Below are 18,251 nucleotides of genomic sequence, written 5' to 3' on the forward strand. Positions count from 1 at the left end.
TAGGACTCACTGAAAAGTCAATTCCTGTTTGGGGTCTCCTCTGAATGCCCTAAATGGTCTGCATTTCTGACACTGCATGTCACTGTGTTGCATCACTTCCTTTAGGACTCTTCACTGGCACCTCATTCATTTGATTTTGAATGTATCTTCTCTATCTCTGTGTTGTGTCATAATCTCGTGAGGGTAAGGAGAGTCCACTTTTCTTTGGAGTGTTGTTTCCATACCTGGAACAACTCTTGAATGAGCACATGACTCCATAAGTAAAATCTTAAGGGGGAAAGTCCAGAGGATGCCATTCCTTGGAGGCCATTGTTATATGTGCAATCATCATGATACTGCTTTTGAGAAACAGTGGAGTGGACAAAGGACCTGACAAGAAAGTTTTACACCCAATGCTGAGCACAGGGAAGAAAAGGCATTCCTTCTTCTTTTCTTTTTTCTTTTCTTCTTTTGCTGGGGAGAGGCCAGGAGAAGGGCAGCTTATATGAGGCTCAATAAATACTTGAATCAATGTGTCAGGTAAGTTAATTCATAAGCACACTGCAGTAGCAGTTATTTTCAAAATCTGGTCTGTGTGTTCAGCTGAGAGTTCTGGCTCTTATCCCTCTTCGTGGTCCTCTGGCCGTTTTGATTTCCTGTTGGTGAAACAAGAGTTCAGATCTCTAGGTTTGAATAGCAGTCTCTTGTTAGTTCCTCTTCTTTCTTTTCTTCTTGGCTTTCTTCTTTCTGAAACATTTGTTGCGCCACTCCCATGAGCCACTGCAGGTGCTCTGTAGCTGGGTAGGATGCAAGTGGGTGGGGGTGTGGAAAAGACAGAGTTGACTAATGGCTCCATGGCTCCCTGGATATAGTAAACAAATACTGGGTGGTCGGTGCTTGAGTGGGTGTTGAGAGTGTACCACATCATTACAAAGGAAGAAACAGCTTCTAAAACACTGAGAACCATTTACAGAGAAGATTGCACACTTTCCAAACAAGTCACTTGAGTAGGCAGGCCCAAACCAAACTATTCGTAGGTGTCCTGTGAATGTGAGGAGGACTGCCGGATGCTAATCTGTTCCAAACTTACAATTCCAGTATTCAGTATATTTTTCTCTTTTCCTTTTTTCTCTGGAAATCAAGACAAACAGCAGAAAGAATGAATTATGGTGCTTTCTCAGGAGCTGCAGAGGGATGGAAGGCTGTGACTGGTAGACTGGCCTCCCTGGAAGGTTTCTGTGCTTGTTATGATGGTTACCTTGTGATCTTTTTGCATCTCCATTGGTTTACTACCCTGTCTCTAGCTGTGCTCACTACCAGCAAAGCAGATCAGCTTCCCTCAGCAAACTGACACTGTGAGACGGGGTGCCGGCCTGTGTGTCTTCAGACACGTGCCTGATGCTTTCCTGATGCTGGTAGAGAGAGGTTAGAAGGCCAAGCTCACTCAGCATTTTCTCTGCGATAAAAAAATAACCATTTATTGGATCACTTATTTATGGCAATACTAAAGCAAAGGTCTTAGGACTTTTAGGAATTTATGGAGAATATTAAGGAAAGTATGGAGAGAAAATTAGATATTCCTAAGCTGAAACTGATGAATTTCCTAAATTTTCCCATTTGTTTTTAATCAAGGTTTTTAACTTTTTTCTTTCGAGCTCATCCGGCAGAAGAAAATCTTCCAGTAGCCTCAAGGCTAATGATACTTTGACAGAATTGAGTTTATAAATACGGTGCGATTCAGTGAAATGGCCCCACTACAGCAACTTCCAAACCTATTCAGGATCCATAAGTTCATCGTTAACTCTGGGCTCTTATTTCTAAATGCAAAGTGGAAATTACATGGGCTATGGACATGTGTTTCCATTGTTCTTCATTTGGTCTTAAAAAAAAAACGGAAGATAATAATGAAGATAATAACGTGGGTGTGCAGTCATTACTAAAAGTGTTTTGCTGGTGTTACAAACTGTCACTGTATGATTAACAGGAGATGGACTTTGTAGAGTTTATCTGGGGTTCCAGCCCCCAGTTCCCTAGAAGTCTTGTTAAAAAGAGTCTGTTTCTCTTAATTTACTTGTAGTGTTGGGATTGAACCCAGGGTTTGACCTTGCTAGGCTACATCCCAGTCCCCTCCCCTGACATCTTTTTTTTTTAAAGACAGAATCTCACTGTGCAGGTCCGGCTGATCTGGAACTCTTGGCCCTCCTGCCTTACTTCTGAATGCTGGGATTACAGAATTGTATTCCTCCTCCACAAGCATCTATATAGCTCTGCACACAGCATACCAAGGGTCAGTGTAAGACGCTGTCTAGTCCTGAGGTGTGGCCTTCTTTATAAATATTTTCATAAGTATTTATCTACTCGACATCTGTCATTGCAGCACAGTGTAATCACATCCATATGCTTTATGCTTTGCTGTAGGATGTGGAAGGGGAGTTTCATACAGGCAGGGCTGGCTGTTGATTTGTGTCCCTCCTACTTAGGACAGCCCAAGCTCCAAGTACTGCTTTTTCACTGACAAGATGGGCCTTGTACTATATTTATAATATTAAATAAAATATTTAATTTCTACTTTCTTTTCTTCAGTAGTGGCAGTTTAAAAAGTAGCATTAATGATGATAATAGTAACCATTGTGGAATACTTATATGTACAGATTAGCCACTTAACATTTACTGGCTCATTTGATCTTTTCCCTGCGTTCAGTTAAATAGCTTTTGTTGCTATCATCATTTAACAGATGAAACCAGAAAGGACAGAATAGTTAGGTAGCCTCCTAAAGACAAGACAGGTCACAGGGAAAGCTTCTGGAACACAAACTACCTAGTTGGCTTAGTTCCCTCCCCACCCCCATGCCTCTCAGGGTAATTCTTTCTGAGAACTGGGCTATGCATGTAGGCATTGGTTCCAGTTCCAGCAGCTCCTGAGGCCCCTGACTATTCTGAATGGGATCTGTGATTCCTGCTTACAAACATATGAATTTTCCTCTTTCTTGTCAGGTCAAGTACAAAAGAGATTTTGAAGAAAGCAAAGGGAGGGGCTTCAGCATCGTCACAGACACCCCTGAGCTGCAGAGGCTGAAGAGGACCCAGGAGCAAATCAGTAACGTAGGTGCCCCTTTTCCTGGTGACGGGATGACTCTGGCATGTGTCTCTGGATGGGAATGGGAGCTTAAGTGAGTGTGAAGCATATCTGTTGCTGAGTGGTGTTCAGTCTACTCATAAAACATGCCAACTTCACCTACTAAATCCTCGCCCTCGGATTTCTTCACAGTTATCTACCACCTACCAGTTACAATTCAGTGTCTTCTTCATATATTTTGAATGTCTCCAAGCCTTAAAATTTGGTCAAAATTAAATGTTTGTAATTAAAAATTCTGACAGTTTTTTCTGTAGATAACCATATAAAGTTAATATATAGTTTGGTAATATTAAAAAACTCTGATATTTTCTAATTATGTGTATACTTTAGATATCTGTGAATCCTGTTACACCTAATTTTCGAAATAAACATTTGCATATGTAGTTACTTTCTACTTGGAAGCCACATCGTTTTCATAATATATTTTCCAAAATAACAAAATTTGGGACTGGCAGAAGTCCAAGGCACATTAGAATGTGAATTCAGTACTTAAGAAAGTTGGATAAATGGTTCATTCTTAACTTTTGTAATTCATATCTGTGATTATATTTTTCCACAGTATTATGTGAAATGTGTCAAAATGTATTTTTCTTCAAAGGAGTAGTTCAATATCAGATATCCAGAATGGAAATCAACAGCTGTGTATGATATAGTTATGAGCAAACATGCAAAGCTTATACCACTGTTTCATGAGATTGTGGCTGTCACTTATACAGGTATTACAAGTATGTGTATATACATACTTTGTGCATGTAGATGTTATAAGTAATATAGCCCTAATTTCTAAGAAATACTTATAGTTAGTAGATGGATTTAAATTACTGATATTGGGCCATGGTCATGAGATACATGCACATCTATGTATATTTACACACACACACACACACACACACACACACACACACACACACTCTATTTGCAGCTAGAGTTTATCATGTAGTTTGAGAAAATCTTATTGGTCAAACATTCAATTGATGCTTAAAATGTTATTTCAAGGCTGGGAAGAAGTCTTTCTTTTTATCATATCCTCTAAGGTTTATCCTGCTTCATCTTTTTGAGGACATTTTATATTAGAATTGACTTTTTCATTTAAAGAGACGGAGTTGACTTCTAAGACCTGATGGTATCTGCTAAGACCTGATGGTATCTGTCCCTTGGTTTTTCTTATGACTTTTCAGACTGCCAATAATGAATGACAAAGATAATTACCCTCGTTTTTCTCCTATTCATTCTTTCCTCAAACCAAAACCCTATTGTTGCTTTAAAAAATACAAACTAAGGATGTATGTCATGGGTAGTTCTACTCAGAGTTTTAAAATGTTATACCCACTACAATTCTATATGAAATGTTCGACTAGCACAGAAATTTGCTTTTCAAAGAACTAAGCAACTCTACTTAAGACATCCACATGACAGCTAACATGAGGATTGCAGCTCATTCAAAGGTAAGCCTTTTCATATATGTTCAAATTAAGTCGATGTTCATAAATAATTAGAAAATAACTGATCATTTCACCCAACTTTATCATTAGCAGGAATATACTTTACATTCAATGCCAGAGGTCGTTTGCAGATCCATTCTTAATTATGCCAAACCCCTTATAATGCAGGTATGTATAAATCTATAGTTATCAAGTACATTGCAATCTATTCAAAACAGCAATGATATATGGCTTATGAGACAGACAATGGTCAGCTTTAAAGGCATCTAATTTAGACCATATCTTAAAACTACTCCCCTTTTGCATTCTCTTGGTGTTCCCAATTGTAGTAATCACAGTAGTTGTTCATTTAGCCTCGATGAGGCCTATCAAAGATTGGATTAGAGTAAAGAAAAAGACTTTACAATATTTCTGTTAAGGCCCTACTTCTGAAGAAGGGAAGCTGCACAATATTCCGAGGTCTGGTGAATTTATTACTCACAAGACCACAGCTTCATGGAATTTTTCCATTCTGCACTGGGTTTTCCATATTACTCCAGGGTCTATTCCTGTTAAAAATCTGACTTGATCTGAAAACTACCATGTTGGTTATTCCAGGCCTCTTTCATTTAAACCCACTGAACAATATTTGGGCAAACCCACACAGATAGTTTTGAGTGTGACTTGGGTTGTTTCTGTTTTGAGAGGAAGAAGTGAACAAGTGTCTAAACTGGGAAGAAGACTCTAGACTCTTCCTGCTAGAGCTGTTTGGGTGAGGCTCACCCTGATGGTAGGAAGAGAGGAGAGTTGTGAGCAGAGTCTTCCATTAGACCCCAGGTGATGGGGAGGGGCTGAGTGACCATTATAGTTTATATTTTCCTTTGTGATCTACTTTATAGAATATATTTCCAGTTCATTTTACCTTTGGATATTTGTAGCTCTTTCTAAGCTGCTGTTAATCTCCTTTGGACTGAGGAAAACTATAAAGACATGAAGCTGTGAATTTAATAACTCCTAGGTGTTTGGGGTAATATGTTATGGATGAGTGGGCATTTTTGATTGCTTGTGTGTGTGTCTGTCACTGTTATGAAAAATTTTCAGACACTCTCATGTTCATTTGTCTAGGAATTGAAGTCATTTGGAAATACCCACTCAGTCTGCAAATGTTACAGGGGTGTGGGATAAAGCAGACCCCCTAATTTTCAAATTTTGTGTAATAAAAGAAGTAAATGAGGGTTCGCCCTTCCTTCTTTATCTTGGTACCCATAATAACAACACAGAGAACACAAGAGACTTATTAAGTACTGGCATTTAAAGTGCTTCTGCCACATTACCCAGGATAGCTGCAGAAAGAACAAGAAAAGAAGTGGGTTTTGGAATTTACTTACCCATAAGAAAGAACTTGGCTTTTAAACACAAAGTTCTCATTTTCCCCAGTGATGGATGTTCTGATGGTATCTTCATTTTAATTCAAGATGTTCATATCAGAGGAAGTTTGACTGGCTGTGTATGCTTTGGGGGCTTAAAGTTTTTTTTTTTAATGGAAAGTTGGGATATTCAGCTGAAAAATTTAATAGAGGACAATGTTTACAAGTTCAGGTTTTGTTTCAAGTCTACCTGCAGCATCATGCAGCTAAGGAGCTTTGTGGAAAATTCTGTCTTAGGATCTCCGGGGTCTATGGGATTTCACAGTTAAGTCACTCAGTTGTCCTTAGGCTCCTTTTACCCCTCCCAATTGTTACATATCCTTGCATGTTTATTAACCATAGTTTAGGAAGGCACATGTACAGAAGTGAATCAAGGAATGCTGTGCCTATGGGGAACATTAAGACATCTTTAATCTGGTCCATATAGAGATTCTTGTTACAGTTCTAGTTTCAGGTGGTTCCCACCCTTTAACCTCTAAACAGAGTGGGCCTTTAGGGTTCCTGCAGCAGGGTGGCAAGACAGTGCTCTCAGCATGCATTCACTCAGGGTACTTGCAGCAGGGTAGCAAGGCAATGTGCTCAGCACACAGTGCAGGGACTAGATGTGGCCTGCCAGAGATGACTGATGTATTTCCTTTTGCCTGATTATGCACACATAGAGGCTGCACTTTCAATTAGCTCACACAGTCTGGGGATGAATTGGGAAGTAAAATGGTAAAATCCAGCCCCAAGAGGTTTTTGCAGCTTCATGATGTAGATAAAAACTAGGTGTTTATTTTCTAATTTGTCATAGGTGGAAGAAAAGTATCATATGAAGAGCAAAGAAAAAAGAAACCAGTGAGAGAGTCCTAGGCGTTCTCGGACTGATGGAAATAGTAAGTGTATCATTATCAGTCCTGCCTGCATTTATGCCTGTCCTTGCTGCACTGCGGGAAAAGTTTTGTGTGCCTATGTGACTGTCCTTACACCACCACTGCCTACCAGACTTTCTCCTACTCTGTGAGTGCCTATAATTTATGTATCCTTTTCTCCAACTATACTTTTTTTTTTTGCTACCACCCAGTATACCCATTCATAAGAAAAGCTTGCTTGCTTTGCAAGAAAAGCTAAGATCAAAAGCTGTCTGTAATTTGATACTGAAATGTAATTAATTCTAACTCTTTTGATATAGCCACATAAATTTTCATTGACTAAGAATGTAAAATAAATTATACGCCCATTAATAAACTCACAAGGACATTGCTGATTTAGTTCCCCGAGACTTTATGAGTTAGCTTCAGAAATATTGGATTATTGGAACTAAATAATTGAATACAGCGTCTATGGACTATTAAAAGATTTGATTCAAAGTTAAGTTGAATGTGAGGGTGAGTGTGAGAGGGTAGGGACAGTTATCTAGGGATTTGGCCTCTGTTTGTAATTTAAATAAATCATTTTGACAGAGACTGACTGTAACCATGTTCAGCTGCTGACAGTGTGAAATTGAGTTGTATGGTGGACAGAAGACAAGCAGTCACGAGAAATCCCCAAAGGTAAAATTTGTTATGTAATTGGGTCAACTCATGCATGAGAAATGCATGCTAATTGTAAACTGGTGGCAAAATTATCCTGTAGGAGGCAATTATGTCTTATATGAATCCAAACAACTGACACGAGGTAGCTGCTTTCTTTCTGTACACAGCAAACACAGAAGTAGTTTTTGAAAGGAGAGGAAGATAAAAATTAGAAAGTCATGCAGCGTACAAATGGATTATTTTTTTGTTAATTTTCCTCCTTATATAAGAAATACAACATGCATCATTAAGTAAAAATTTACATGAAAGCTCTTGATTTTAAGTAGTTCAGCACACTAATTTGTAAGGAGAATGGGATGGTATTTTGTTGTAACCCATTACTAGTTTTATTAACATAATCAATTGGTTATGAAGTTGATGGCTAAGAAATAAGCCCTTGAAGGCCTGTATTTTTAGAGTGAGCCTCTATGTTACTTTAACAGCCTGCATTTCACCTCCAGCTCATCTCCACTGGTAACTCTAATGCAGTCCAATGTAGCAGTGGGCAGCAGCCTAATGCTTTCTCAAAGCAGAGATCAAGAATGTCAGAGAAAGCTGGGGGACAATAGCGCATATTTTTCTTATAATGTCTAACACATGTTCATGAATAGTTCATGCATTTTGGAACACTTTGACACACTGTTTAATTAGACCCTCTGAACAACCCCTCTCCTCAGGGAAAGGATTTCTATAAGGAATACTTAGACTTTCCTGAGAAAAATACATGGAAAATTACCTTTTAGCCTTTTCTTCCCCATTCATGGTCTCCCTCACACCTGGCTTTGCTTTATTTTTCATGTAGGGCAGAACATCAAAGGCTGATCTCTGCTTTTTATCCCCAATTTTTTAGCCACAGTCACTTAAAGAAACAAATATTTCTCAGGCCAGTAATTGCTCATGCATGGCAAGAACAGGGTTTCTTACTAAGCAGCCCTGACTCAAGTGACGGTTTAAGAAGAGCCACCACCACAGAGAATTGGCACCTGTGACTTCCGCTTGGAGATGAAGGATGCAGGGGTGATATCTTGAGGTGCTGCTGTTGTGAAAGTCTCTCCATTTCTTTTCCTTCAGTCCCTCCACACCCAGCCTCTCTTCTTGCTTCATTTCTGTGGCAGCCCCATAACTGGCCTTTTCTCCTTCCAAGACCCTCTTGCTCTTTCCATTGTATCTTAAACACCATTGTCACAAGACTCTTTCCAAAGTATCTGCCTCATCAAGACCTTGCTGTGACCCATAAAAAAAAAAAAAAAAAAAAAAAAAACCAACCTCCTTCGGACCTCCCCTTTGAGCAGGATGAAGCCTAATCTCTTGTGCCCTTTATCCGGCACTAATGACCTTTCACAATTGCCAGAACTATTTCCGGCCTTATCTTCCACTGCTTGTCAACACTGTTTGTCCATTTCTTCCAGGCCTGGTCTTTAATCTGTCCTGAACTTTCCTCTGAGTCATTCCTCTTGTTTAGGTCAATTTGACACCACTGGAGAACGAAAGTCCTGACCTGTGGTCGAAGGTGCCCACTCACCAATCAGTGATCTCCCTCACCTCTGGAATAGGTACTGTGCTCCGAGAAGAGAGCAGAGTCATTGTCTCCAGGCAGTTCATGCATTATATTTCACATTTATTATATTTTAATCTCCAAGAATGCCCAGCATGGCACATTGTCTCCTTTATTCAGGACATGTTTCTGAAGTAGAGTCTTGGTTGTTTTTGCTCTACTCCAGGGTGTTCCCCACATGAGTTATTCCTAGAACGCACATTTGACTGTGTCATGGTTTCTCTTAGAATCTAGTCATGGGTCACAACCTCTTTTAGGATAAAATGCAAAATACTTTGCATGGAAAATGAGGCTATCCCTGGTTTAGCAAGAGCTGAAACTTGGAGCTTTGGTGATGCTCTTATCTCTGAGCCCTGGGGCCTCATGCTGCTGATTAGGAAGCTCTTTGCTTCTCCTTCTATGCACACTGACTCAGTGGTTCCCTTCTCATTTCTGACCTTGCTTTCTGTCTTGCTGCTCTTGTCATCTGCTTCCATAGGACCACTGTCGTTTTCTCCTCTGCCCCATATTGGCCTTTAGAAAGGCATGATATAGCACTGTGCTAAACTGGAGAACAAAGGAATTGACACCTGCCCCCATCATTCTGGACCAGTTTGGCTTTCTACACACTTTTTCCTGGGCTCATAATCTCTTTCCTAGGATAAAAGCTACAGTAAGTGGGGGGGAGTGACTAATCTGTTCTTTTGTTCTTTCTTTTTAAAAATTCATTAATTCATTCATTGGCCATAGTTTCCCCTCCCTCTTCTCCTTCCACTCCTTCCCCTCACCCTCCCTTCTGTTCCCACTCTTCTATCCACTCCTCCTGTTTAAGAAAGGCCAGGTCTCCCATGGCATATAAAACTAAGCATTTCCCATGTGTTAAAGCTGGGCAAGGAGACCCCAATGTGAAGAGTAGGTCCCAAAAGCCAGCAAAAGAATCAGAGTACAAGATCTCCAGGGTTCAGACTTGTACTTAGTATAAAGCCCATGCCCAGTAAGTGTGTATTGAATAACCAAATGAAGTAAAATAATAATGCATTTTGAGACTTCTAGTCAAAACCCCTCTTTAGAAGGGTCTTTTAGCTTTAGAAGTTTTAGTTTAAAAGTTTTGAATTTTATCATTCTTGTTTATATTGCTTGTATGTGTGCTACTTAAATATGCAGTGATTTCTATAGTTTATTGAATGAATGTAGCAATACTTCTTCAGTATGCTAATGACTTCCTATTGTGTCATCTAAGAATTTAGTTATATTGAAAATGCAAGGACTACCTGTTCTAGGACACTTTAGCCAGAGTGTCAAAACAAACAAAAAACCACTACCACAAATAAAACAACTTCCAAAACAAAGCCCACAACAATTTTAGATCTTACAAGATCTGCTTCAGTTGTATACAATTTTTCTCTGTGCCCTGACAAAGCTCCCTCAGAATTGACAGAAGGGAAGAAGGATTTATTTTGCTCAGAGAACACAACCCATCATGGTGGAGAAGGTGTAGGAGAGCAGCTGAGGCTGTGGGGGTGAAAACTTACAGCATAGGCTTCTTCAGACCTTGGCAATTCAAGAAGCAGAGAGCTCCAGTCAGATCCAGAAGCATCTATCGCCTTTAAGGTCTGCTGTCATTGGCCTATGTGTGCCAGCTAGGCATGTCCCCAGGTTTCTATAACCTTCCACAAGTGGGGACCAAGTATTCAAACACAGGAGCCTCAAGATAGGAGGAACATTTCTCATTCACACCATAATGAGTGGATATCACAAAATACCACAGGCTGGGTGCGTCATACAACAGAGGTACATTTTCTCACTGGTCTAGAGCCTGGGCATGCTAGGTCAAGTTTGAGTGTGGTTGGGCTCTGGTGAGGACTTTCTTCCTGGCTTGCAAACTATCACAGCCTCCTCCTTGTGTCTTTCTGTGACCTTTGCTTGTATGCAGGTGTGTGTGGGAAGCTCTGACACCTTACAAGGGCATTGGTCCAGTGAGGCTGAGGTTCTCCCCTTAATCCCATTTACCTGTCAGTATGGGTTTCAAAAATACTCAAAATTAAATCAAACCACCTAAATTGCTTAGCAGAAGTATAAAATAAGAAATGTAGATTTCCTCAACAAAATAGAACATTTAACCAAAGGCATAATTATGGATATTTTTTAATTTGTTTCCTTTTCCCCTCCTGTCTGTAGAGTCGTGCTTTTAAGTCTTGAGTTTTCTGTAACAGAACTGAGAGCATTAAGAAAACATTTTGCTCTTTCAAGACATATTTGTAACTGAACTAGCTGTCTAGGTGTGGATGCTGTGTTTCCCTGCGTGGGTGGAGTGTACATGCGCGTTTGAGTGGAGGGCCAGAGCAGGAGATATCAGCGCCGGTTTGTGTGGTTTGCTTTCTCCCTCCAGTGTTCTTGGCCCAGTCTGTGCTGACAGCGAACCACTGGGCTATCCCCTCGGTGCTTTGGGATCTTTTCCTGCCAAATATTGTTCTCGTGCAAGATTAAATGGCTGAATCAGTGTGGCCCGAATCTTGATCCTGCTGAGAATATTAAGGCTCCCGCGGGCTGTAATACAGATTGGCTGGCGAGAGCTCTGCTGGAGAAATAAACTGAGTTTCTCTAAATGAATCTAACGACTGCTGTGAACCTCTGTGTGTCCTGCAGCATGAGTGTACTGCTGGCAGTTAACCATTTATTGCCCTCATTTTCTCCCAAAGTTGCTCCATTCCACCCCTGTGCATTGATTGTAAACACTTTTATAACTTTATTTCACATTCATTTTCTGCCAGATAAGCCATTTGAGACATTAAATTACTAAGTACTCTGAAGGGTATGTCTCTATTCACTCTCTGTCTTTAAGGAGGAAAACCATATTTTTGTGTGCTTACAGAATGAAAGGGCTGTGCTGTCACTGAGAGAATTCAGTGGCCACCTGTCACCTGTTTTCTTTTTTTTGCCCCCACCCCATCACCTGGGTCTTTAGAGTAGATGGATTAACACCACACATTCTGATCACAGGCTTTATGGCAAAGGTCAGATGCATACACCACACTGTACAGGACTGATGCAGAAATTATTTACAGTGCTCCAAACTTGATTCCATGACTTTTTGTGCTTTGAGGGCTAGATTCCAACTGATAAAAATACTAAATTCTGCAGAGATGATGGTGCGTCAGAAGAGAAATAAATTTAAAAGTCATTGAGAACAATGGCAGACTCTAAAGCATGGAGCACACATTAATGTAAAAGTAGAGGTGTGTTAGGTTGTCTGTAATCTTCTGTATAAGTTCAGGGAACTCTGTTTTGGGAGCCCCATCCCTGACTTACATATAGAGCATGTTCTCATTCTGCCCATGGAAACACTCATCCCATCTGCTTCCCACATTGTTCCCATTTGTCTCCTGACACCTTGTGTATCTGTGTGTATCTGTGTTTTGTGTGGGGGATGATTTAGGAAAATTTGTCTGCGACTGTGATTTGCAAATGGCTGAGCACACCATCATCATAATAAACAACTATTAAATCCATCAGTGATATTTTAAATGTTTACAGATGGTGCCACAGATTATTATTACTGCGACTACAATATATTTTTAACTTAACATTTCTGCACTCGTGTGTGTGTGTGTGTGTGTGTGTGTGTGTGTGTGTGTGTGTGTGTGTGTGCATTGCTCATGTGCCACAGTACATGTGTAGAGGTCAGAGGACAACTTGCAGGAGATAGTTCTCTTCTACCATGTGCATCCCAGGGAGCAATTGACTCAGATTGTCAGGCTTGTGGCAAGTCCCTTTACCCACTGAGCTATCTTCCCAGCCCTGCAATAATATTCTTAAAACAAATATTTATATATGATATCTCTCTCTATATATATATGATATATATATATGATATATATATGAATTTGCTGTAAGTATACCAAAACGCTGGTCTAGGAGAAGGCTCAGAGAGACAGAGTTAAGGACTGTAACAATGATTGTTGCCTTTACAAAGGACTGGACTTTAGTTCATAACTCCAACTTCAGGGATTCATGCCCTCATGTGGCCTTTAAAGGCAAGTACACACACACACACACACACACACACACACACACACACACAGAGAGAGAGAGAGAGAGAGAGAGAGAGAGAGAGGAGAGAGAGAGGGAGGGAGGGAGAGAGAGGGAGGAGGAGGAGAGAGAGAGAGAGAGAGAGAGAGAGAGAGAGAGAGAGAGAGAGAGAGAGAGAGAGATCTTAAAAGTAAAGCAGACAGAAGCAGTGTCTATTTGGGAACACTCCACTGACCTCATAAAATACCCCTGTCCTGCTCTCTGCCTAGTGAGTGAGTTTATGAGGATGTAAAAGTACTACCTAAACAGAAGCCTGTGTTTTCTCAATGCTTTGAGAGCTAGCTCTGCATCCTCCAGACTCTATCAAAGACTTGGAAATAGCACCGACATGTTCTGACCTCCAGTCTAATTTGCCATTTGTTTTGGATATATGACTTTTGAGACTCATGGATAGATATTATTGAAGTTTGTAGCCATTCAGAAATAGACTTTGAAGGTACATTCATAAAAGGACTCAAAGTGTTAAACTATAAATTCTCCAAATTCTCATCAACAATGCAAAACCTGAATCCCTTCTTGTGGAAAAAAGAATAAGTATGTTAATGTTAGTTAAATGCCACTGGGATTTCTATGTCTATAATACTTGATTTCAGTCTCCTAGTACTAAGAATGTATACCTGTGGCCGGGCGTTGGTGGCACACGCCTTTAATCCCAGCACTCGGGTGGCAGAGGCAGGCGGATCTCGCCTGGTCTCCAGTGCCAGGATAGGCTCCAAAGCTACACAGAGAAACCCTGTCTCAAAAAACCAAAAAAAAATGTATACCTGTAAGAACTATATTACACATTCAAAATAGCATATAGATAATTGTATCCAGTGTAGAGTGGTAGTAAAATGAGCTTTGTACCTATCAAGAAACATAAGGGCTCACCACTGAACCAGCTACTAGCAACACAAGCTTCTTGCTTCTGTCCATTCATCCATGCACCCATCAACTAGATTACCTAGCTATATAAAATAATTTGTCTGCCTGTTTATGTTCTATCCATGTATCTATGTATCTGTCATCTATGTATCCATCCATCCATCCATCTTCATTTTGAAAGAGTCTATGTTGCATGTACCGGCCTCAACTCATGATCTTTTTTGCCTTCACGTCTGAAGTTCAGGAATTAAAGCCTGCACCACCATCTATGTCTTCACAGGTTTCTGAAAGCAGAGATTTTCCTAGTGAGATAATGAAAAGATATGATCACATGGAAATTCAATTCTCATGTTTGGAATAATGTATGGCTTTTGGGGAAAAACATGATTGGATTCTTGTACCACCAAAGCATATACAGTCTGCAAGGGTGTTCAGCATTGCCCTCTTCTTCCTCATTTGGCTATGTAGATTTCAGGAATGTGTCTGTCAATTACTGTCTTTGGCACCTCTCTCTGAGCTTTAGATAGATGGGAGAGAGGATTCCTGAAGGGCGCAGTGTGTGCAGGACAGCCTTTTATGTTTGTTATTTCATTTATACCTTTGCATCAATGTCTATGCAGCATTTTCCTTCCAGGATGTAGGGAGCATTGTTGTATGTTTTATCTGGAGTCTTGTGCCATAGGGCAAATACCAAAGATAGTGTCTTTTGCTGGTGCAGAAATTAGATTATTCCTAAATGGCATTTTTTTGAGGCCACATGGTGAGCATAGGACCATATTTCAAAGTTTCAAATTTCTTAACAGTAGGTACTGACTTATAGTAGTCACTCAGACTCTCTCTGTGAGCTGTTCCCGAGTGAGCTGGGATATAGGAAGGCTTTGCATTGCCCCAGGCTTCTCCAGTTAAGTTTGTTATGTGATAGGATGAAAATGTCTAATTCTACCTCTTTGTCAGGATAACTATCTTTCCTGGCCCATTTTATTGCAAGATGCCTGCTCTGTGCTTAGCACCATATGAGGGGCTCTGGGTGCAAGGTCTATACACAGCTCTCAGCCTAGGACACAGAATACAGCCTGGGACAGGGGTGAGGATTCAGGGATGCAGAAGGCACCTGCCCCTACCTAGAGTGTGGTGATGGTTATAGATCACTGACAGATGAGGTTGTGAGATGAGTTCTTATGAAGGAGTAAGCAGAAGATGCGTTGGTGATGAGCGGAGGGCAGCAAAGAACCACCCACCTACAGGAAGCAGGGATGAGACTGTGGGGTGTGTTTATGTGCTGCAAATGCTAATTTTATCCTGAAGACTTGGAGGGATAACTATAAACAGTTTTTTTAGGGGGACGATTTAGATTTTAGGATCACTATTTGTTTCAACGTTGTGAGTACATTACCTAGTACTGCTGTAGCAGGCTGGAATTTTGCTATAATTGTCACCATTGAATCTTGGGATTCCTTAGGTCTGAGTGTTGGGCTTGGGGTGATTATAGCCTCAGTATTTGTAAGTGTATGCTTTGGGAAGCTAAAAGGAAAGTTTAAGCTATGAAAAAAAATTAAAAAGTAACAAACAATTTTATTGCATGGATTTAGAACTGAATGACAAACGTTAAACTAAGGTGTTTGTATGGTATGTAATTAGGGCAATGTGTTTACTCTCTGACTGTGATACAAGTGAGTCTCAGACAGTCTCAGGTTGGCAGGTCTGAGAGTGTAAACCCACATAAATATGCATGCATCTAACATTGCATGCAGGGGCTGCATGCCTTCTCAACAAAATGTGGAAAGAAGTCTCAGTTAACTGAAGTGTCTGAAATGTGGGATGTTCTTGTAAACCTATTATTATGCCAGCAGATAGATTAAGCTAAACTTTTGTTCTTACGGATGAGATTTCTGAATTCTAGATGACAAACCACAGTGCAGTCGGCTTTGACATAGACATTAACTATCTCTTGCTTACAACACAGACCAGATACCCTAGACAATAGCCAGCACGAGTTAGCATAGTGCACAGAGATGCTCCAGGACATGACCCTGGGTCCTTGTTGTTGCTGGGATGCTGGGAATATCTTTTTGGGTCAGTTTATGAAGATACTTCTTTAAGATCATTTTATTTGGAATTCCTAAAGTCAGAATGTAAATAAATAAAATCTTACTAATTTAATAGTTTCAAATAACTTTGTTTTGTGTATGCAGAGTACAGTGGACCTGATCCTAGTTAAAAACAAGGGAAGTTAGTTTTGCCTCATAGCAAGATGTGGGGAAGACTCAAGAAATAACTTCCTACAATGTGGGGATTATAAGATAAGTTTGCAAGGCTACTCCTACTTTGAAAATGACCTATTTCAGCCAGACATTACATCTTGATCACTCTGTTTGTTTTCTCCCTCATCACAAATGGGAATGATAACATTTGATGCTTATTTTAAGTTGGGAGGATCAATGAAAGCATGATGGAAAAGCTCTTTGTGTGACTCAGAAGAAAGCATGGAAGTGAGCCTGCTCTGTGGATGATTCGCTTTCCCTTTTGGCCTTTTGTAATTTTATTAAAATGTAATTGAGACACATGAGAAGAGCAGTTCAGTCTGGTTGAAGACAGCCAGGGAAATGTTTGTGCCCTGCTGGGGGAGGGGAGAACACGCACGCATGAATGTCATCAGGCTGCACTTAGCTGTTCTTTTGAATCCTTCCAGGTCATAAATGGAGAGCAAAGTGGTGATAATAATTCCCAGGCCTCCCAAAATGCTATTTTTGAAATGGGGGATTAATAACATGGAAAGAAAACAAAAACTGGATGCTTTATGAAAGGCCCGGTTTTCTTCTCAATGGTTTGTTCTTGCAAAGAATATTTGAAATGACCTATAATGCCGAAAGAGGGTCAACCTCTCCTTATTCATAAGGTGGCTGAATGCTCAAGTCTATCAACAGTGTTGAATTACAAGAAGATTTTGAAGGTTAGTATAGGGAATAATTAGAACAGCTGAAAATGAAGCCACCATGAGCAGTAATCCTAAAGAGAATTAAAACAGAAACACCACATTATTATCTGGATAGAATGGGAACTTGCCAAAGGAAAGGCAGCTGGCTTTCTTCCCCTTTTGGAATATTTGTAGACTAGAGAAGAAACTTCCCGTCAGATTGAACCTCACACTTAATTGTTGCTGTGATACCAGATCAAAAACTGTACAATGAAGTGGGAAGTGACCTATGTGATTCTGGACATAGAAGCTATGGGCTCTCATCAGAAGCCATCTGGAGCTTGGGTTCTGCCCATCTAGCTATATCATCACTATCTACCACTTCCAGCTTAGAGCTTTAGACACTGACCAGAACTGAGTTCAAATTTTCTTTTCATTTTGCTTTCTGGTAGAAACTGAACCTGGGCCTTCACATATCTTAGGAAAATACTCTGTCAGTTAACATTCCAAGCCTTTGAAAACTTCATTTTAAGGCAAGGACATGTCAAGCTGCTCAGGCTTGAGCTTCTAAATCACTTGCCTCACCCTCCTGGGTAGCTGGGGTTACAAGTGTGGACCACCACACAAAGCCTCCACCATCTCCGTTAAGTACCTCCACCACCCTAAAACACCAAGCTTTGAACAGACCTTGCCCCATCCACTTCATCATGGTGGTTTCCACATCCATAAAGGAAATGGAAATAAAATACTTACCTTGCAAGATTTTTATGACAATTAAATAGTTACTCTTAGGATATAAGTAAAAGAGTTGGCATGGTAATGTTAGTTTTGTTGCTATGTAAGAAACTAAAATTGAGGAGTTTGGCATGGGAATGTTCTCAGGAGTCATTTCATTTTTATATTTTCAGAAATAGCAGCAGTATTTCTGTTTTCTGAATTTATTACCATTTGCACCCATTTATTTTATTTGGATTTCCTAGGAGCAATGTTATTTTGATTATCATGGTTCTGTATTTAATATCTTTATTAAACGACATTGTAAAGTTTTCCTGGAGGTTAATATCCATTATAGACTTCTCACTGCTGTACAAAGTTGGTATTTTTAATGAGAATAGCAGGCTGACCTAATGCTTCTGGTGCTTTCTAGGTGAAAAAAATTCTTATTAGTTCAGTCTGGCGCAACATGTATTATTATAAGTTTACAAATAAATAGTTTCTGTTTATGATCAGGATCCTAAGATTATTTTCAGATAATTCCCTAACAGTGAACTGTATCCCTCTAATCATTATAATAAATATCAGACTTATGTAAGATGTGAGCAAAAAGAATCTTC

The 18,251-nt window shown here is 40.0% G+C and overlaps 1 protein-coding gene across 3 annotated transcripts in view; it reads left to right on the top strand.

Annotated features, from left to right (window-relative positions):
* Positions 1-18,251, top strand: part of Nebulette (LIM zinc-binding domain-containing Nebulette) — a 359,562-nt gene that overhangs the window by 201,547 nt on the left and 139,764 nt on the right. For all 3 annotated transcript variants that reach the window (XM_035441482.1, XM_027405281.2, XM_035441481.1), the window contains exon 4: positions 2,974-3,081. In XM_035441482.1, the coding sequence (XP_035297373.1) occupies positions 2,974-3,081 (108 nt within the window). The remainder of the gene's footprint in view (positions 1-2,973; positions 3,082-18,251) is intronic.

The sequence above is a fragment of the Cricetulus griseus genome, chromosome 3, assembly GCF_003668045.3.
Source record: "Cricetulus griseus strain 17A/GY chromosome 3, alternate assembly CriGri-PICRH-1.0, whole genome shotgun sequence".
Lineage (NCBI taxonomy): Eukaryota > Metazoa > Chordata > Mammalia > Rodentia > Cricetidae > Cricetulus > Cricetulus griseus.